Genomic DNA, 21748 nt, shown 5'->3' on the forward strand with positions numbered 1-21748 from the left:
TCTGGAAATGGGTTGTGGGTTGGGTTTCTGGCATGAGAAGAAGAAGAAAACGAAGAAGACGAAGAAGAAAAGAAAGAAAAAAGAAAAAGAAAAAGAAAAAAAGAAATTATTTTTAAATTATTTATTTATTTGTTTATTTATTTATTTTTATTTTTCTAAATTAAAATAATAACACCCACCAATAATATTTCGACACGTGGCATTTGAAATGAGTTTAACGGATTTGTTAATTTAGAGACCAACAGACAAATAAAAAACATGACCTTGAGGACTATTGCCGCTATTTTTGGAGGTTGGGGACTTATCTGTATAAAACTGAACTTTTTGGGAACTTTTACCGCAAATTTCCCGATTTAAAACATGTGATATGAAAGTTTAAGAGGCAAATATTCTAATTAGCCAATAATAAATACGAAATAAAAGTTTGTGTAAATACTATTTTGAACTTTATATTTTTTAAAATTTATTGATTAGACTTTTTATTTTATTAAATGATAAATTAAATTTTGTATTTTTTAAAATAGTACATTTTATTAAAATAAGAGTTAATAATAATCCGATTTAGAATTATTATAATAAATTTAGGTACATTTTCTATAATTGTTTATATTAAAAATTATATTCAAGTAGTTATATTAAAATAAATTATTAAAAATTAAGTTTTAAATATTTTATACCATTTTAACAAATAAATAGTCTAATTTATTATTTTATAAAATAAAAGATCCTATTAATAATTTTTTGTAAAAAAGAGGTGAAAAATAGTATTAACTCTTTTTCTTAGTCTAAATACTAAAACCCGCCAAAGAAAGCGAGGGACCCAAACCAAAGCCCTCGCCTTCGATAAGCTCGATTCTTCAAATTGATCGAATTGAGTTTAAATTTTGACCTAACAATGGAGACGTGGATGAATTTCTATCCTAGCTGATTCAAGTTTCTAGTTTCGGTAACTTTTGAAATTCGTTGTTTTCAATTTTTTTTTATTGTTATATTCATGTATGTATACTATATAATACCTGTTTGGGGGTAATATATATATATATATATATGTATATGTATATTTATTTGATCAATGTCGTGTTTCTTCAATATTTGTGTAAAAGATGGAACCTTTACGTGTTTTAGGTATGAATAGTTGAATGCTTTGAAAATTTGTACAATTTCAGGTGCTGATTTCGTGTATAGTAATGTAAAATGATTTTAAAAAATTGAGTCAAGAAATTGATTTATATACTATGGAGGAAGACGAAGACAGGATTCTGTTGAGTAGTTTGGGTATAACGTCGGCGAATCCTGAAGATATTGAGCGTAATATATTGTCAGAGGTAATATACTGTTCGTGTTTTTGTTTACTTTGATGAAAGTTATTGCATTGTAAGGAAAGAAGTTTGCTTTAGTTCCTTAGTAGTCACTTATTAGTGGAATGTGATCCTTGGTTTGCTTGAATGAACGTTGAATTGAATGCTGATTCTTAATCATCTTGAATTCACTAGTTTTTGCTCATTTTTGAGTAGGTGATTAAGAAAAAATCAATATTTGATATGATGTAAACAATGCGTGTTAAACATAATTCTGCTAAGGGAAATTGGTGATATTAAGTAATGAGTGAATTTAGAGCAAATATTTGCATTATTAATCATCCTGAATTCACTTGTTTATGCTCATTTTCGAGTAGGTGAATAAGAAAAAAAAAATCAATATCTGAGATGATTCAAACAATGCGTGTCAACATGATTCTGCTAAGGAAATTCGTTGATATTAAGTAATGAGTGAATTTGGAGCAAATATTTGCATTAATAAGAACATTGTTGTTGTTGTTGTTGGTTAATGTGTTATTGGAAAATTGTTTTGAAATTTTTTTTGGTTGACAATAGTGAGTGTTCACTGTCAGGCGAGAAAAAATGAAGGGAACGGTAGTGAAATTGGACAAGACACTGATAAGAATGGTCTTGAGAGTGCAGAAAATGTAGATCCATCATCTTCAAACCAGGCAAAACTCTTAAGTAAATTGAGAGCTGTAGAATTTGAAATAGATGCTGTTGCCTCTACTGTCACACAAGGAAGACATGGTAATGAAGATGATACTTATGATGGTCATGAAAGCTCGACGTTTGGGGATACAGGGAGCCCTAAAGAATCACCTAATGATTTAGATGTTCATCGTGCTTTAGCTACTGATCGGTTAAAAAGTTTAGAGAAAACAAAAGCTCAGATCAAGAAAGAGATTTCAGATTTGCACAAGAACAAACCTTCCAAAGGTATTGCTCATGACAAGTTAATATCGAATATTGTCAAGGAAGAGTTTAAACACAAAAGGAAGTCGAAAGAAGTTCCAACAACAAGCAAAACTTCAAAGAAGCGGCTTAAAGTTGTCTCCTTTGATGAGGATGGTGATTTTGATGCAGTCTTGGATGCAGCTTCTACTGGGTTTGTTGAAACAGTGAGTTCATATATCCAACACTAGCAAATTGTCTTTTCTTTTTTTCTTTTTTCAGAAGATACAACAGACATTTCATGTTTGCAACTTTACACTAACATTATATACTCCTGATATGCTAGGAAAGGGACGAATTAGTTCGGAAAGGGATTTTAACTCCTTTTCATAAGCTGAAGGGATTTGAACGTCGTCTTCAAAAACCTGGGCCATCTCAGAGGCATAATGTATCCACAGAAGAAGGCAACAATGATGATTCTGCTTCAATTAGCATTGCAAAAGCTGCCCAATCGATGGTTGAGGCTGCACAAGCTCGCCCAACAACGAAGTTACTCGATCCAGATGCCCTACCAAAGCTTGAAGCACCCCCTCGTCCGTTTAAAAGGCTCAAAAAACCTATAAAGATTCATCAATCTCTAGATAATGAGCCAGATAGAAAGAAGAATCACAAAAGGAAAAGTAAACGTCCTCTACCTGACAAAAAATGGCAGAAGCGCATATCTAATGAGGATCGAAACTTGGAGGAAAGTGGTATGTCAGTTGTGATATGCCTATGTGATTGAACTATTTATCATTGTGTGAGGCAAGTTTATTTATTTTGCAGAAGATGTAGAAGAAAAGTTGTCTCATTCAGATGGTGAAGAAGAACAGGAGGAAGAGGATACCGAAAGTGAAGACGATGATGGAACTCCATGTGTAGTCCTTGAAGGCGGGCTGAAGATACCAGAGAAAATTTTTGACCAACTCTTTGACTATCAGCGAGTGGGGGTGCAATGGCTATGGGAATTGCATTGCCAAAGAGCAGGAGGAATTATTGGAGACGAGATGGGCCTTGGAAAGACCATCCAGGTCTTGTCATTTCTTGGTGCTTTGCATTTCAGTGGCATGTATAAACCGAGCATAATTGTCTGCCCGGTCACACTTTTGCGACAGTGGAAAAGAGAGGCTTGCAAATGGTATCCAAAATTTAAGGTGGAAATACTTCATGATTCTGCTCAGGATCTAAATAATAGAAAAAAACGATCTGACTCTTATGAAAGTGATTATGATAGTGAAGGTTCATTGGACAGTGATTATGAGGTAAAATTATCTTCCAAAACCACTAAGAAATGGGATTCATTGATTAATAGTGTTTTGAGGTCAGAATCTGGATTGCTTATTACCACTTACGAGCAACTCCGTATACTAGGGGAGAAATTACTTGACATAGAGTGGGGATATGCAGTTTTAGATGAAGGCCACCGTATTCGGAATCCAAACGCAGAAGTTACTCTGGCTTGCAAACAGCTCCAGACAGTTCACCGTGTAATAATGACTGGTGCACCAATTCAGAACAAACTGGCTGAGTTGTGGTCTTTGTTTGATTTTGTTTTCCCGGGAAAGTTGGGTGTCTTGCCTGTGTTTGAAGCTGAGTTTGCTGTCCCTATATCTGTGGGAGGTTATGCAAATGCTTCACCACTTCAAGTATCCACAGCATACAGGTAACACATTGCAATATCTCTGAAACTACGGATAGTTACAGATATCTATTTATGGGGTTTTTCAGTGTGCTGTGGTTGTGAACTATAAATCTTGAGTTGAAACTTGAAAACTTGTGGTACAGGTGTGCTGTGGTTCTGCGAGATTTAATCATGCCTTATCTCCTTCGGCGCATGAAGGCAGATGTGAATGCCCATCTTCCTAAGAAGACCGAACATGTCCTCTTTTGCAGTCTTACTACCGAGCAGCGATCTGTTTACAGAGCATTTCTTGCTAGCTCTGAGGTGGAACAAATATTTGATGGGAACAGAAACTCTCTTTCTGGAATTGACGTGATGCGCAAGATTTGCAACCACCCTGATCTGCTTGAGCGGGAACATTCCTGCCGGAATCCAGATTATGGAAATCCAGAACGAAGTGGAAAAATGAAAGTAGTTGGCCAAGTGCTCAAAGTTTGGAAAGAGCAAGGTCACCGTGTTCTTCTTTTCACCCAGACTCAACAAATGCTGGACATACTTGAAAACTTTTTGATTTCTAATAGTTATCAATACCGGAGAATGGATGGACTTACTCCTGTAAAACAGAGAATGGCCTTGATAGATGATTTTAACAACTCAGATGATTTGTTTATTTTCATCCTAACCACGAAGGTTGGTGGGTTGGGAACGAATCTGACTGGTGCAAATAGGGTTATCATTTTCGATCCTGATTGGAACCCTTCTACCGACATGCAGGTATTGTGCTTGACTCGATTCTTTCTTTCTTTGTAGATACATAAAACCTGCTAGAGCATACCAATTTACAACTTGTTTAACTGTGAACAGGCAAGAGAACGGGCTTGGCGTATTGGTCAGAAGCGAGATGTAACTATATATAGACTCATCACCCGTGGAACTATCGAGGAGAAGGTATATCATCGACAAATTTACAAACATTTTCTTACCAATAAAATATTGAAAAACCCACAACAGAAACGGTTCTTCAAAGCTCGAGATATGAAGGATCTGTTCACCTTAAATGATGATGGACAGTCTGGGACTACTGAGACTTCTAATATATTTGGCCAATTAGCTGAGGATGTTAATGTTGTTGGCTCAAGTAAAGATGAACAGGATAAGCAGAAATCTGTCAAATTCGATGAGGCTTTAGCCGATCAAGGAAACAACATAGAAGCTTCACCTAAAGGGAAAAAAGGGAAAGAAAAAGCTGATCTTAGTGATGGTGATGAAGAAGGTGAAGAAAAGGATGAAGAAGCAAACATTTTAAAGTCTCTTTTCGCCCATGGGATACACGTAAGAATTTATGCTGTTTTCATCAATCTGATCACGACGTTCGTTGTTTCATTTTCAAAGCTCCATTCCCCTTACCATCTTTTGTTTTCTCTTACAGAGTGCAGTGAACCATGATGCGATTATGAACGCCCATGATGTAGAAAAGATGAGGTTAGAGGAGGAAGCTTCTCGAGTTGCTCAAAGAGCTGCTGAAGCATTGCGCCAATCAAGAATGCTTAGAAGCCGTGAAAACATCTCGGTCCCAACATGGACTGGGAAATCAGGAACTGCTGGTGCACCCTCATCAGCTCGGAATAAATTTGGCTCAACTGTGAATTCCAAGCTGATTAGTAGCTCCAAACCATCAGCTAATGGAATTTCTGCTGGTGCATCTGGTGGAAAGGCATTATCTTCAGCCGAATTACTAGCAAGAATTCGAGGAAACCAAGCTAGTGCCGCTGGTGCTGGAATCGAGCAACAGTTGTCCACTGCTTCTAATGTTAACAGAGGAAATGTTGGAACCTCGAGATCAACTAAAAACTTGTCTAGAGTTCAACCCGAAGTACTAATTCGTCAAATCTGTACTTTCATAACGCAAAAAGGTGGAAGTACAGATTCGGGCAGCATAGTGCAGCATTTCCGGGACAGAATACCATCTGAGGATCTTCCCTTGTTTAAAAATCTTTTGAAGGAAATAGCTAATCTCGAGAAAACATCAAACGGTTCGGTTTGGATTCTAAAGCCAGATTATCAACACTAAATCATTTGATCCTTGTTACTCAATTTTGTTTCTTCCTAGGATCTTATTAGTCTTAGGAGACAGAGTAGTAAGAATATGATTGTTCTTCATTTTTGGTGCTTTCTAGCACATCTTGTTTAAATTAACAGAGCCAAGTTAAACAATTGTCTTTCTATTGTACAGATTTTTCTATGTATTTCAACTCTTAATATCGAAAAACCGTCTTGTATAGAAAATTTTAGACCCTATTGGTTTTAGAAACTGAGAGAATTTGAAGTGAAACATATAGTTGTAGACTTTGTAGATGTCGTTTAAAGCATAAACTTGTCGTATTTGATACTATTAAGATACGTTGCTGTGTTGTTAAAAAGGGCTTATTGGCCCAAATTACTGAATTTGTGAAGTATTGTAATGTTTCCAAACTCTAATAAAATAACACCTTTGATATTATTCATTTGTCAAATGGTATTACATACTTATATTATTACACTATACACTACTATACCACTTTCATGTAAGAAATTATGAATGTAAACACTTTTCGAGTTAGTGTCAAACTCTAATATCGAATCAGTGCTAACCTCTAAAAGCATTTTCGTATTTTTTTTAGCTAAAATAAGTCATTTTGATTATTATTATTCTAATTATGCTTTCTACTTTAGTTAGTATTTAATTATTTTAATGAAATTTTACATTTTAAATTTATCAAACATAAATTAATTTAATAAAATAATAAATAATAATAGCACTTTTAATTAAAATAAAAAACTTCCAATCCATTTTCTTTTTTTGAAGTGTATAACTCCTAATTCTCATTCATTTCATTAATAATAATACTAACAATTTACTAATTAGTCTTTATACTGTTTCAAGTAACAATTTGGTCCCAAAGTTTCCTAAAGTTTCAATTTCTTTAAGGTGTGAAATTAAGAAAAATAAGAAGAATGAGACATAACATAAAGCTTAAAAAGATAGAAGATGTTAGAATAAAAGAAGCATATATATTGCAGAAAACAAATTATTTTCCAGATAAGAAGTAATCAGTTCTTGGCGCTTTCTCACTTTTCTCATATATCTTTTCTTTCTTTTTTAAGGAAAAAAAGAGGGGAAAAATTAATAATAATAATAATAAAAAAAAAACATCAGACATGAATAAACTCAACCACAATGAACAAATTGCTTCCATAATCAGAAAGCTGCCCATCCAGCTGCGGTGGTCTTCGCTGATCCCGAGCTTGTAGCGGAAGGAAGATTCCTCTGCAAAAATGAGATCATGTTAAGAGAATGATTGGTTAAGAAAGCTCTCAGATTGAAAATGGATGAATTCTTCCAACCACTTGATTATGATAGAAATCAATTCTTGTTATAAGTCCCAATTAAGGAAACAAAAACCTTCTTTATTGAGTGAATTAGAAGATACTTCTTTGAAGAAGAAAGAAATCACAGTAATAACTTATCAAAGATGAACACATTCATCATAAACTACTTGAGCACCTTTCGGAACTCATCATTGTGTCAAATCGTAAAATCAGAGATTGCGGTTCGAGAAAAAAGGGATATAAAGATTTAGTTCAATTTGAGTAAGAGAACTTCAATCGAAAACACATCATGTTCCAATAAGAAATCGTACTATATTTTCCTTTGCAGGAAAGTTCTTCTAAAACTAAACTAATAGAACAAAACACAACATTTTCCAATACAAGCCACAATTATAGTAATACTAAAATCAATGCAATCTGAACTAAGTGAAAATCCCATCAACACAATCTCTAGCAGTAAATGTATCAAAAATCAAAGCTAGAGCCCACATTAAACAATACCAATATACACAACGAAATATTACATTACCACAAAAACCAACCCTTTTGCCATTGACTAATTCTACAGTCCACACAGCATTTGCATTTGTATCCATAATTTAACAATATTTCATCAACTCATTGGCTTATACACAACAAAATATTACAGCAGCACCAAAACCAACCCTTTCGCCATTGAAAAAGCAAGAATGTGCACAATTCTATTCATAAACACCAATTGGGTATAACTAGTTCTACTATCTATCTACAGCATTTGCATTTGTATTGATAGCAAAAGAAAAATAGTAAGAATCATACCTCAAGTGGAGAAAGATCTGATAAAGAATCACTATCCCTCCTGGTGTTTTCCTTAGTAGCCTTAAAACCAAGACCTTGAGCAGCACTAGCAGTACCAGGGGAAGCCAATCGAGCCACAACGGGATCATTAGGAGGAGGTGGCAACGGAGACCTGATTTTCCCAGTCCCCGGCGGCGGTGCAAGGCCAACTACTGCTTTCGGCTTTCCTGGACCCGCAAGTCCAGCTGCTGATAGCATCCCAGTTCCACTCGTCGGTTTAGGCTTCACATTTATCCTTATAGTTTCACCTTCCTATATCACCCCAATAAAACAATTTTTGAAATTCAAGATCACAATAGAGTGTTTCGGAATATCATAAAAATCATTAAAAAGTCCATGGCAATTCAAAAAAGACCATATAATAATCCATAAAAAAGTTGGCTCCAAATGCAAAATAAATCTGATTAACATTGAAAAGTAGCAATTAAAGATTGAGATACACACCAAAACTGTTGATAAATCTGTGTCAATTCTATCAACAGTTGATAAATTTGGAATATAAGACAAAGGCATAGTGAAGCGTTAACAGTCTTTCTATTATACCGACCTTTTGGTTTTTTCATGTTGTCAATCATTAAGAAAAATGAAAATTCTTAACACGAAAGTAGAAAAAGAAACTACCATAATAAAGAAATTTGCCAAACTAACAACATGAAAGCATAAAATTTGTAAAATAATCCCATTAAATATAATCAATTAATGATTCCGCAGTGTAAGTTAGTATCACCTTCCTAAATTCCCCCAACAAACCAAAATTTGAAATTCAAGATCACAAAAGTGTTCAGCAAAAATAACTACTATGAAAATTTTACTAGTAAAATAACCTCGATTGGTAGTAAGAACAACATAAAATTACACTCTGCAACCGTAAAAAGACCTAAGCTAGTTCTGCTATCCTAAATTCACACTGCAAAACCATAATCCACAAAGTATAAATTCAATGTAATTTTTGTTATATTTCAAAAACACTCCAAATACAATTAACAGCAATGTAGATGGTTCTGAACTCGAATCTCTGCTAATGATTTCAAAAATATTATAAAAATCATATTTCTTTTTACTTTCAATCATATCATGAACCATCAGAGCAAGAGGCAGAGCCCGAATCCCGAATCGTCTTTTTATCTTATAAATGCATCCTTTCCAAAAGTCGGAATTTGTTACACGAATTAGCTCTAGAACTACTATCATATACCACTAAACAAACTAATTTAACGAGTCATTCGCAGTTACACAGTCTAAATTAGTTCATACTTACACATTCTCCTAATCTTGCAACCATAAATTTACATACAATAATAAATTCAATGTAGTTAATTTATCATTTTCATGTTCTTAATTTGGCAAATATCCCAATGCAGATAGTTCCAAGTTCAAATCTAAGCTTATAATTTCAAAAAAAGAATAAAAATTCAATTTTTATTATTACCTTCAATCTATGATTAACAGCAGGATGAATATCAATATGAGCATCATCGCTAATCTCACCATCAACGGTAGATTCCTTCTCGTGTTCTCTCTTCACATACTTCTCATGATCAGACAAAGCCACATTGAAATCAAAAGCTTCGTTTCGCTCAGAAAATCCCAACCCAATAAAAGCGTGTTTTCCATTACCATCTTCGATCTTAAGAACAAAATATCTCGACGAATCGAGCACGGTTTCAACTGAGGTCTCACGCTGACCAGGGTTTACAAAACAAGCAGCGAACAACTCACCCGAGTTCGGATCCTCGAGTCGGATCTCACATCGATCCTTACACGATACAACTCGGAGTCGACCCGTCCAGATCTTGTCAGACTGAAGCCACTCGCCGCACTTGTACCCACCGGAGGTACTCCGGGGAGGGATTTTGTATACGGCCACCTCGCGAACTACCAGAAGAGTGTGCTCAAACGACTCGTCTTCATCGTCGAACGACATCGTTTCGATACCCAATTTTTTTTTTCAAAATTTCAGAAAAAAGATTAGAAATTTAAGTTGGATTTGGGGTGAATTTGAAGAGTGGTGAGAGTTTTTGTGATAATGGGATGGAATGAAGTAAGGTGGAATGAGGGCATCAATGGAGTTGGGGCGTTGCAGAGACGTGGGTTCCAAGCCTTGCCTAAGCCTCAAAGAAAGGTCAACTGGATTGTCTTCAATTTTACTATTTTACCCTTGTCCTTTTCTTTTATCTCTATTTTGTACTACTGGTTTTTTTGGGCTTTGGAATTAATAGGGTAAAAGCCCAATATGTGGGTCTTGTGAGGCCCAAACGAATTCTTACATGGAAATTACAGGGGTAAGTTGAAAAATGCCTCTTTTATTCATCAATTAATCAAATTTACCTCTAATTTTATATTTATTTGAAACATACCTCTTTTTATATGTATTGTACCCAAAATACCCTTACATAAGAGAATCACATGGAGAGTATCTTGAAGTGACAGGGGCAAAATTGGTACAATGTTTAAAAAAAGAGGTAAAAATGATATATTTTAAAAAAGAAGGTAAAAATAAAAGAGGACAATATAAAAAGGGTATAGAGTGTAATTTTCTCAATTACATAATATATCTATTTGATTTAATTTTTATCTTTATTTCTATATTCTTTAAAATATACTCACTTTTATAGATAATATCCTTATTATAATCACTAAATTAATATAAATTACTTACTAGACTTAAATAGAGAATGAGAGTATAATAAACAACTCACTCACAATAGACTATAGTAGGTACTTTTTAATAAAATATAATGTGAGGGTATTTTTTATTAATGAATGCCAAAAAAAAAAGGTATTCCTCGACTTATCCTAATAAAAATTATGTTATGATGTTAATTTATTTTTGGAATGGAAATGAGAATGAATTGTGTATTGACAAAAATTAAAATTCAACTATTTTACCTTGATTTTTCTATTTTATGAGAATTTTTTAAAAATGTGGTTTTTTCTGAAAAATAATGTATAAACATATGGCTTTACCATATTATTGATTTTTAAAAATTAAAGGTTTGAGAAAATTATACAAGTTATGGTATTTTAAAGTTAATTATACAAAATTATGCCTAATATTCTTTTTATACAAAATTATGCCTAATATTCTAATTATACATTAAAATTAAAATCTAAGAGCCATATGTATTAGAAAATTTTAATAATAAAATCCCTAAAAGTATTAGCAAATTGAAATTTCCAAAAAAGAATTAAATGGCAAAAAAACAAAGTGACATGGATGTAATTTTTCATATTTTGTAGTATCTTCTTTGGGCTTCAGAAAAAGCCCAATAAAGGGCCTCTTTAGGCCCAAACAAGTTGCCTCATATAACAACCAAAACCTTAAACCCTATTAACAGCAAATTCATTCTCTTCCTCAGTTCTCGCCGTTCACTCTCTCAAGAAGCCAAAAGGTTAGATTTTGATGTCGTTTTTCTTATGGGTTTAGGGTTTTACGATTAGGATTTTGCTCTTCAAGTTTCTGAAGGTTTGATTATGTGTATTGCGGATTTAGGGTTTAGGGTTTAAAGCTTTGTGTTCTGTTCTTCAAGTTTCTGTAGGTTTGATTAGGGAAAAGGGTTTTTTGGGTTTTGTTTGTATTAGTTATAGAACTGGAAAAGATGAAGTGTTTTTTCCTTTTATTATGAATATTATGATTTATTGATGGGATTATATTTATGTTTTTCTTATTATAACAGGTTTTTTTCCCTACAATCATTGAAAATGTATCTTCAGTTTTACATAAACGAGAATGGTGATAAAGTCTATACTACAAAGGTAAAGATTCTCATGCTTCTTATCAATTTTTATTTGGATACTAATTTTGAAGTTTTGTTTACAATGACACACGTTATCTCAATTTGTATCTGAATTGATGCAATGAAATTGGGAAACCTTGCTTCATTTCTAGTGAAAATCTTTTTGGTTAGTGTTTAAGTTGATATGATTAGATGTTAGTGCAAATTTATCCTCAATTTTTCATAGTCAATCAATATTGGATTGTTTTCAAGATTTTAGTTCCTTTAATCTGATAATGAAATTTCTGGTCAATTTGGAAGTTTTGTTTCTAATAACACACTTTATCTCAATTTATATATGAATTGAAGCAATGAAATTGGAAAACCTTGCTTCAGTTCTAGTGAAAATCTTTTTGGTTAGTGTTTAAGTTGATTTGATTTGATATCAGTGAAATGTGTCTTCAGTTTTTCATTGAATTGTTTTTAAGATTTAAGTCCCTTTAAACTACTTGATATTGATCATTATAAACTTCTCTTTTGCTTGCAGAAAGAATCACCTCTTGGGTTGGCTACTCAGTCTGCTCATCCTGGTAAAATTTCCAAAACTTGATTTTAGTATATAGTGAGATCGACATCTTGTTTCTATAATGATTTTTACAAATTAGTTGGTTTTTCTGCTGTAATGTCTTGAAATTTCATTTTGTTGGTTGAAAATTGATTCTATTCGTTCGTAGAGCTATTTACTCGATCACGGATGACATTTCTAAAGTACTTCTAACTGAGTTTAGTCAACTTCAACCTTAGAACATTGAGCACATTATTTCAAAAGCCCTTTTTATTTAATGCTGAACACAATTGTTTTCGGTTCATGTCTTTATTGATTCTGTTTTCTTTTCGTTTTCCTTTACAGCTCGGTTTTCACCAGATGACAAGCATTCAAGGCAGAGATTTCTTTTGAAGAAGCGGTTCGGATTGTTGCCAACCCAACAAGCCCCTCAGAAATATTGAAATGAAATGCCCTTTGGTATAAAATGATGTAATCTGATCCTGTTAAAGTATTAGTGTCTTAGTTTTGATCTTTCTTAGTTTCATTTTGTACTACCTATTTTTCATGGAGACTACTTAATGTCTTGTTTTGAGAATGGTTGAGACTCACTAGAAAAAACCAGCCATGAAATATAATTATCAAGTTGTTTATAATGTCTTCTGCTACAATCAAACATAGAGAAAGTAAGGTTTATTTATTTACATTAGTTGAAAGTATTTGATAATTCTTAAAAATTAAGAGAATTGGCATTTAACCATTTATCTGAAAAATTTGACTGATTAATTATCAATAATATTGGCAACCATTTTAAAGTAAAGAGCATTAAAAAAAAATACCCTAAAATCAATGAGTAAAATTAGTATAAGTTATGAGTTAGGCTCAAGTTCGAGTATTATTTTTGTTAAGTCATCAATAGGTGGTGTAAATTTTTGTGTTTCATTTGGTTCAAAAATTGAGTTAAGTTACATTTGGTTCTAATTTTATAATTGTGTTCTAATGCACGATGTAAAAAAATTGGTAAAAGCATTAACTATTACAACATTTAAATCATTTATCAGTCTTACCACAAAAGTATGTCCACTTTTTTTTTTTTGTGTCAAGACACATAATTTTCACATTTAGACTCGGATATCTCCCAACTTGGAAATCTTTTTTCCAATTGCTACTTACCTTCATGAATTGAAATTGGCTTTTAGTTTCTCATTGTTGTTTAATAACTTATTAGAAGAGTGTAATTTAGTTTTAGATGCATGAAGTAGAAAAATTAAAATTCTTAATTGTTTTTGTACCAAAAATAAAGCAATTGATTTAATAGTAAAGTTTAGGTTTAGTGGCAAAGTGCTTACTTTGAAGTAGTTTCTTTAAGTTGAGGTGGGTTTGATCTCTATTGGGAGTCTTAAATGTGAAGATAATGTTTGCCAGTCTAGCCATCCATCTTAAGGAACATTTATGCATTTAGTGTTCGTTTAGGACTCATGTGGCGCTCCCCATCGTAGACGGGCCTAACACACTCAGGGAAAAAAGTGTGTCACACCTAGCATCTCCCTCCCTTTTATTACATCGAAAAAGGAAAAAATTTACCCACTACAACAAATCAACGACAATCGAAGACGACTTAAACTAATTATAACATAAAGGTTCAATAAAATTATATCTTCTTATATTGAATTAAAATGAACTAATCTCATTTTATTAGTTATATAAAATTTCAAAAATTTTGATAAGAGAAATACTAAAAGGTATCTTAAAGTGCTAAGCGCTATAAGACATGATATATTACTACTATTGATGTATTTTAATATCGAGTTCTACATAGTAGCAGACTCAGGATTTAAAGTAAGGAGAGCGTAATTTTTTCTATAAAGGAGGGGCAAAAGTAAATTTAAAAAGACAAAAAATACTCTCGGTAGGATTTGAACCATTAACCTCTATTCTAAATGCAATCTAACTTAATTATTACACTAAAATTAATATTATGTTTGTAATTATCATATTTTATGATAAATATATATCGCAACGAACTAAAATATATATATGTTTTTTTAGGAGATGAGTGTCCTGCCTTACTTCTATGTAGGTCTACCCCTGATTCTACACATGAATAAATAATATGAAAGAAATGCTAAGAGATACTTAAGTTACTAAGCAATAAGAGTCACAAAATGTTATATATTATTATTAGTGTATTTTAATATCGGGTCGCTAACCAAAATGTGTTGACATTTTAAACTTCCAAATAACAATACTCTTATTTGTAATTGAGGTAGAATAGCAAGGGTATTTTGGGTATTTCACAATCAAACTCGTGCTCTTCTTCTTCATCTTCAGTGTTATGAGGAGAAGTTGGGGTCGCGCAGACCAGTCGAGTCCACTCCCAAAACTCACCTTTTAACTCATCACAGCTTCTCTTCCTCACCTCCATTCTCACATTTCTCGTACGATCTGATCTCTTAACCCTTTTCTCAATCAATCCCAAAACCCTAGGGTTTCTCTTTCTCAATCTCACTACTCTCATTTTCTACATCTATCTATATTGTATGTAGGTTTGAAGATTTTGATTTGTGTTTTCTTGTTTTTTACAGCAATGGCGGCCAGAAAACTTGCTGGATTTCTGGTACTGGCTTTGGTGATTACGATCTGTGAAGCTGCATCTGTCTTTCAACCGATCACCAACGCTCATCGATCTGCTGCTTCTCAGCTTTTCACTCCCGTCGATGGCTCCTTTCCCAGGTCAATTTCAGCACTCTTTAATCTTAATTTTGTTTCTATGGTCTGTTAATACTGTTTCGTAAAAATGGAAAATTTTGAACGTTCAATTTGAATTAAACAAAAATAAAAAGACTTTCTTTATTTTTGCTTAAGTTGTAAGTTTATTCAGTTCAATTTTTGCTTTGAATGTTTCAGGGTAGTAATTTGGCATCTAATTCTCCTCTGTTACTGATAAATTGTTATGCTTTTGTTTTGTAGTGAGTAAATGTGTGTGTGTTTTTCTTTTTTGGATCTATTTGGTACCTTCTTTAGGTTGAAACACGGAAATTAATCTTTGGTAATGTGAAATGTATTGTTTTTTTATGTACCCTTTAACTAGTTTGGCCAGACAGAACTGTGTTTTCTCAAATGTCAATCATAAAAAAATTAATATATGTTTGGTGTTAAATCTTACCAGTTTAGAAGAGGCATATGAAGCCTTAAGATCATTTGAGATTCTTGGAGTTGATAAGAAGGCTGATATAAAGAGCGCCACATGTCGTTCTGTTATTGAAACGCTCGGGTCATCATCTCCTTCTCCTAAGGATTTGTTCCATGCTTTGAGAGTTAATGGTATATTGAAATGTGAAGTTAAAGACCAGCTTTTTAAGGTATTGTGGAGCCCTTTAGCACTTGTATATCATATATTGCTGGAGCTTCAAAGTCATTGCTGATGAGGGAGTGACCTTTGGTGCCTAATTTTCTTCTCATTATGTAGGGTATTGTTCCAAAACTTAAAGCTGTGGTCAGCAGTGCAAGTTCATTATTGGACTTCTATCATTCAATTGGAAGTTTGGATCTCATTAAGGTAATTTACACACATTGTTGGTTTTCTTTGATTGACTCGAAATTTGATTCCATATTCCAGTTTATGAATATTTGTCTGAACCCCTTTGAGGTAAATTAATAATAGTAATGAGTTCCTGATTTTATTCTTCAATGGCATTTTTTTAAACTTCAAAGGTTGTATATTGTTTATGGATAGTGATAATTGTTTTATTTTTATATTTAGTTTGAATCTATTTAATGTTCTTTTTTGTTTTCTTTGGTACAGGATCAAAGTTCTAATGTCGATGTTCTTCTTAGTGATGCTGATGGAGTCTTTCGTTCTATCAAGGTTGGTGTTAGACACCTCTTTATTGTCCTGATATTCATTAGGTTTAGTTCCGTTTACTCTCTATCCTTGTTGAAATTTACATGTGAGACAATTTAATTGCACTTGTTTTCCATAATGTTTGCCTGAGGGTCCAGTAGAGGAGCTGATCTTTATCCCGTGTTTGTTTTTTGTCGATTTCCCCATCTTTCATATTAACCTTTATGGTCGCACATAATTTCAGGCTTTGAGCCAGAGTGATGGAAGGTGGCGGTACAGTTCTAATAATCCAGAATCTAGTACCTATGCTGCGGGTAATGACTTTTTATAAATCATTTAGAAGTTTGCTTAAAATTAATTAGGAGATCAAGTCACTTGCTTTAACTGTCAATAACAATGTCTTGAATTTGTCATTAACTTATTGTTGTTCCTGCAGGATTAGCAATTAAAACACTTGCTGGTGTTATCTCTCTGGCATCTTCTGAAATCGATCAATCTATGGTGAACAACCCTCTCTCCTCTTTGTAATGTGTTTAGTTAAGCTGAATATCTACTGTATGTGATTTGTTTCTAATTACCATGTTGCGTTACCTCTTGTATAAATTTCACAAGTAATAGCATATTATGGTTGCATATGCGGTGTGTTTCTCTCTTCTGATTGGGTGTTGTCAGTAATATTTATTTCTAAATCTTGCAAATGTTTTTTATTGGCAGATTGGAACATTGAAAAATGATATATCAAAGCTTTTTGATAGTATTGAAAAATATGGTATGTGCATATTCCTCCACGTCTATTACGCTTTCATCTTTTCTTCTCAATTTAAACCAGGGTTTTATGCTTTAATTTTGAGTTGTCAAATAAGTTTTGAAGATAGGACCATGATATAGATTTTATAGGTGCCTATCAAACATTAGTGTTACATTTTCTTTCTCTCAATCACTCGCTTGCTCGTTCTCGCTCTTCTTCATTTGCCATATTCCAATGAGGATATAACATATTAAAAAAACTTGATTTTACACAGCTTTCTGTGATATTATTTCTGGTGATGTTAGTGGGAAACTTGTTGCTGAATCTAATTGCTTCTTAAGCTGTTTTGTAATATAATGTCAGCTGTCTGACTGACTTACATTTACAATGTAGATGATGGTACATTTTATTTTGATGAAAAAGTTGTTGAGGCACTACATCAGGGTCCTCTTTCGACTACCTCTTCAGTTGTTCGAGGGCTCACAGCATTTGCAGATGTCACTTCTGGAAGTATAAAGGTGACTGGAACCACACTTAATGTTGCAGGGGATATTTATACACACACACATATATAAATATGTCATTATTGAAATCTATTTTCTTCTTATGTTCTAATTCTTGGCTTTGTGTTTGCAGCTTCCAGGGGAGAAAATATTGGGATTGGCGAAATTTTTTCTAGGTATTGGTGTTCCTGGTGATGCCAAAGACTTCTTTAACCAAGTGGATTCGTTAGCTTGTTTGGAAAACAATAGGCAAGTGCTTATGCACAGGATTGTATAAAATTTCATTATTTGTTGGTTGAAAATTAAAGTTGTTTGGATATTGTGAATTTTTCAGATCACACCAAGAAGCTTCATCTTGAATCATTGCTATTTTCGTTTTAATGCAACATTTGTACTATCACGTTGCTTATTTACTGCCTTTGATGACTCTTGTGATGCAGGGTTTCTGTCCCACTGATTTTATCGGTTCCAGCTACTGTGCTTTCTTTGTCTGAGAAGAACCAACTCAAGGTATTTTTTGAATCAACATCTATATGTCATCTTAAATTAATTTGCCTTTTCAATTTCGGTAATGAAATATATTGGGGAATAATGGTCCTCGTAAAAATCTAGATTGTTATTCTGGTTTTTTAGTAGTTGTAATTTCCAGAATATGATGTTTTGTGTTTTATAATTTGCAAACAGGTTAAAGTAAATACTGTGCTAGGATCAAATGCACCTTCTTTGACAGTGAAGCTTGTGCGAGCATCCAAATCTGGTTCGAAGGATGGTTCAGTAATTGAGAGTCAGGTGGGCTATCTAACAAGTGTCATTCATCTATGTTTTTGATATCGTTTCCCAACAATTTATATGTAAATTAGTTTTGCTGAATGTTTCTTTATTTGCGTGATATAGGATCTGAAATTCGACAAAGAAAGTGAATCCCATTTCTTGGATTTGCCAAAGACTGTCGATGTTGGGAAATTCCTATTTGTTTTCGAGGTATCCTAGTGTGCAAATCTTCTTCCGTTTTGTTTTTTTATACATGCATAAACACACAAATGTAAATGCACAGTGTCTTTGGCCTTGTTTAGATGGTTTCGTATTCCATGATACCTAAAATTGGTTCCTTTGTAGGTTGTCCTTCATGACTCTGAGCTTGAAAAAGGTTATGCTACTGGAGGCCAGACTAAAGTACCAGTATTTGTCACAGGACTTATCAAAGTCGATAATGCTGAAATTACAGTACTTGATAGTGACCTCGGGAGTGTGGAATCGCAGAAAAAGTTAGTATTTTTAAAATTGGACCTTTCCATTTGTTTTCTGCTGTAGAATTTGGCTTACTTGTATACATATATTACCAATAGCAATCATTTATTTGTTGCTGCCTATTTGCCATGGAGCTTGTTTTATCGGTTATGTGAAAAATTTATTTGCCTTACAATTTATTATTACTGTCTCTCAAACAACTCTAGTGTACAACTCTAATTTTGTGATCTACTTCATCGAACTATCTAGGCTGGATTTAGCTGGGGAAAATGTCGTCTCACTATCAGCCAACCACCTTCAGAAGCTGCGCTTGTCCTTTCAACTAACTACTCCTCTTGGGCATGTCTTTAAGCCTCATCAGGTTTGTATTCAGCCGATCTTTCCTTGGATGAACTTCTTGTACTCTGTTCAGCTGGCTGATAAGTTGATTTGGCTGCAGGTTTTCCTTAAGTTGAAACACGAATCCAAGGTTGAGCATATATTTGTGGTGGGAAGTTCCGGCAAAAAGTTTGAGATACTTCTAGTAAGTTTCTTCAATCTTTTTCTTTTATGGCAATCGCTCTTGTTCGCTCATTAATCAAACCACTGCACGCTCCATGCCTCAAGACTGTTTGGTTTGAGTATCTTGGGTTTTTGATATGTTATGCAAAAGTGTTTTTGAAAGAAATTATTAGCCTAGACAAATAAAATGGCTTCTCTTTGGCTAGCTGCCTTGTAAACTCAGTTCAATATGCTGTTTAGATTAGCAGGAATTCAAAATTTGTCTTTCTTTGGCTCTCCTTGATATTTACCAATTTTCTCGTAGGATTTTCTTGGTCTGGTCGAGAAGTTTTACTATCTATCAGGAAGCTATGACATTCAGCTTACTGTAGGCGATGCTGTAATGGTAAGCATCGATTAACTCAAGCTGCCCAAATCATTGTTTTTTATCAATCTGGGATTCTTAGTAGATTTTTTTGCTTCATTTTCAGGAAAACTCTTTCTTAAAGGCTATTGGTCAGATTGAGTTGGATCTACCCGAAGCCCCTGAAAAGGCCCCACGTCCTCCTCTTCAGCCTGCTGATCCTTACTCTAGATATGGCCCCAAAGCAGAAATAAGTCACATCTTCAGGGCTCCAGAGAAGCGTCCACCAAAGGAGCTCTCTCTTGCTTTCTTGGGTCTTACCTTTGTGCCACTTATCGGTTTTTTGATTGGGGTACGTCTCATTTATAATCTTGGTGTGTTTTGTTCAACATTGCTATTAATCGTTGAGTCTAGGAGCTAATCAATCATCTACCCTTAATATCCTATGGCCTTTACTTAGCATCTTTCTGAATTCTTCCATTGATACAATGTACGAGTTCATTTTTGCCTATATTTGTTTTAGGCTTGCTCTATCAAGGCACATAATTTTCTCGTGTTTTCTTAGGTGCGTTCATTGTTAACGTTTATTTTTTTTCTATTTTCAGCTATTAAGCCTAGGGGTGAATTTCAAGAACTTCCCTTCTTCAGCAGTACCGGCTACATTCGCTATCCTTTTCCATCTTGGCATTGCGGCAGTTCTGTTCCTCTACTTCCTTTTCTGGTTGAAGGTACGCTATTTACTGTGCTAACCACGAGGAAACCTATTCAGAAAAATTGGATTAAAAATAGGAAAGAAAATGAATACATTTACAAACTTTAGTGGAAACTTTCATAAAGACATGATGTGTCATACCTATTTTATTGGTTTACAATGTTCTATAGAATATAATTCGACGACTTTCTAAATTTGCGACTAGCCCCATTTTTTTTCTTAAGAAGTTGGTGTTGCAAAACTAGTAGAACATCATGAACTCTTGTACCTATTTTTCTTTCTTTCTTGGGGGAAGGAGAACACTAAACCGAAATGAGGCAAACCCTGTTGTAAACAAGTATAGAAATTGTTGGTCGTTATGGTGGACAGTGTTAATATAATTAGTTGAATACTTTGTCTAATCTGAGTTTTTTCATTTTTTTTTTCTTGGGGGAATGAAAAAACTAAACAAGTATAGAATTTGTTGGTTGTTATGCGAAATGAGGCAAACCCTGTTATATAGAACTTGTTGCTGGTTATGGTGGATTGTTATTATTATGATTAGTTCAATACTTGGTCCAATCTGAGTTTTTCATTTCTTTCATTCTTGGGGAAAATAGAACACTAAACCGAAATGAGGCAAACCCTGTTGTAAACAAGTATAGAAATTGTTGCTCGTTATGGCAATGGCGGATTATTGTTATTACTACAATTGGTTGAATACTCGGTCTAATCTTGAGTTTTCGTTTTTGTGGCACATGGCAGTTGGATCTATTTACGACGCTGAAAGTGCTTGGTTTCTTGGGAGCTTTCTTGCTTTTCGTGGGACACAGAATTCTTTCCCATCTAGCCTCGTCATCGACCAAGTTGAAATCTGCTTGAGAGAAGAAATCAACTTTCTTAATTTTCTAGAGTTTTATCCAATTTTGTAGGACTCTTCTGTTTATGTTATTATACCTTACCAGAACAGTATTAACAAGAAAAAAAATGGAAATCTTTGCATATCTTTGGGGTGTAATTTTAATGTGAGCAACTTATAAAAGAAGAAAGAAGAGAAGAGTTCACTCATCTCATGTTCATGTTTTTAAGTTGTTTAATTTAAATTAGGTTGCCAGTAACTGTTTAATTACACATCATAATAATTACACTACATTTTCAAATATAAGGTATATTTAGATATGAGATGATAAAGTTTTATGGGGGACATGGAAATTTGAGAGTATAATTGAAACTTTTCAATTACTTTTTATTACTTAAAATTACGTGTTTAAACACATACCAATTCATAAAACAACATTTGGTTTGTGCAAAAGCATATCCCCTCCAAAGGCACTCTTAATGTTAGATTAAAGTAATGATGTGCTGTTTAGATTTTTATTCTTACAGCTTTTATTCCTTGTTTAATATATAGAAGTTAATTCCAATAATTAAAAAATTAAACAAAAACGAATTATAAAGAGAAATGTAGGTGGTTTTAAAATAAAGAAAAAATTGTATAATTGATGAATTTTTTTTTAAAAAATTACAAAAA

At 33.5% G+C, this 21748-nt stretch overlaps 4 protein-coding genes across 7 annotated transcripts; 3 read left to right on the top strand and 1 right to left on the bottom strand.

Annotated features, from left to right (window-relative positions):
• The first annotated feature begins 762 nt into the window (after positions 1 to 762).
• Positions 763 to 6339, top strand: LOC115712866 (protein CHROMATIN REMODELING 8). 2 transcript variants are annotated; one of them, XM_030641270.2, is made up of 8 exons: positions 763 to 946; positions 1167 to 1325; positions 1892 to 2440; positions 2560 to 2965; positions 3039 to 3915; positions 4038 to 4647; positions 4738 to 5205; positions 5303 to 6339. In XM_030641270.2, the coding sequence occupies exons 2-8, from the start codon at positions 1236 to 1238 to the stop codon at positions 5942 to 5944; spliced, it is 3642 nt and encodes a 1213-aa protein (XP_030497130.2). In that variant the 5' UTR covers positions 763 to 946; positions 1167 to 1235; the 3' UTR covers positions 5945 to 6339. The 2 variants fall into 2 exon arrangements, with proteins under 2 accessions (XP_030497130.2, XP_030497131.2); XM_030641271.2 differs by having other exon boundaries at positions 777 to 946; positions 3048 to 3915.
• Positions 6340 to 6904: 565 nt separating this feature from the next.
• On the bottom strand, positions 6905 to 10274 carry LOC115712884 (uncharacterized protein At1g03900). The gene is made up of 3 exons (XM_030641299.2): positions 9509 to 10274; positions 8041 to 8331; positions 6905 to 7180 (listed from the first exon to the last, which is right to left on the bottom strand). Exons 1-3 carry the CDS (start codon positions 10001 to 10003, stop codon positions 7112 to 7114), a joined length of 855 nt encoding a protein of 284 aa, XP_030497159.1. The 5' UTR covers positions 10004 to 10274; the 3' UTR covers positions 6905 to 7111.
• Positions 10275 to 11387: 1113 nt separating this feature from the next.
• LOC115712892 (H/ACA ribonucleoprotein complex subunit 3-like protein) lies at positions 11388 to 12995 on the top strand. Of its 2 annotated transcripts, none has more exons than XM_030641309.2 (4): positions 11388 to 11471; positions 11757 to 11835; positions 12343 to 12385; positions 12706 to 12995. In XM_030641309.2, exons 2-4 carry the CDS (start codon positions 11782 to 11784, stop codon positions 12801 to 12803), a joined length of 195 nt encoding a protein of 64 aa, XP_030497169.1. In that variant the 5' UTR covers positions 11388 to 11471; positions 11757 to 11781; the 3' UTR covers positions 12804 to 12995. The 2 variants fall into 2 exon arrangements, with proteins under 2 accessions (XP_030497169.1, XP_060970722.1); XM_061114739.1 differs by having other exon boundaries at positions 11411 to 11474; positions 11758 to 11835.
• Positions 12996 to 14548: 1553 nt separating this feature from the next.
• Positions 14549 to 21285, top strand: LOC115712869 (dolichyl-diphosphooligosaccharide--protein glycosyltransferase subunit 2). 2 transcript variants are annotated; one of them, XM_030641274.2, is made up of 20 exons: positions 14549 to 14777; positions 14925 to 15072; positions 15509 to 15701; positions 15809 to 15898; positions 16145 to 16207; positions 16428 to 16497; positions 16620 to 16684; positions 16898 to 16952; positions 17325 to 17449; positions 17568 to 17683; positions 17875 to 17944; positions 18119 to 18223; positions 18329 to 18415; positions 18551 to 18699; positions 18932 to 19043; positions 19122 to 19205; positions 19488 to 19568; positions 19654 to 19878; positions 20132 to 20254; positions 20983 to 21285. In XM_030641274.2, exons 2-20 carry the CDS (start codon positions 14927 to 14929, stop codon positions 21097 to 21099), a joined length of 2076 nt encoding a protein of 691 aa, XP_030497134.2. In that variant the 5' UTR covers positions 14549 to 14777; positions 14925 to 14926; the 3' UTR covers positions 21100 to 21285. The 2 variants fall into 2 exon arrangements, with proteins under 2 accessions (XP_030497134.2, XP_030497135.2); XM_030641275.2 differs by having other exon boundaries at positions 14686 to 14827.
• The last annotated feature ends 463 nt before the right edge of the window (positions 21286 to 21748 follow it).

The sequence above is a fragment of the Cannabis sativa genome, chromosome 4, assembly GCF_029168945.1.
Source record: "Cannabis sativa cultivar Pink pepper isolate KNU-18-1 chromosome 4, ASM2916894v1, whole genome shotgun sequence".
Lineage (NCBI taxonomy): Eukaryota > Viridiplantae > Streptophyta > Magnoliopsida > Rosales > Cannabaceae > Cannabis > Cannabis sativa.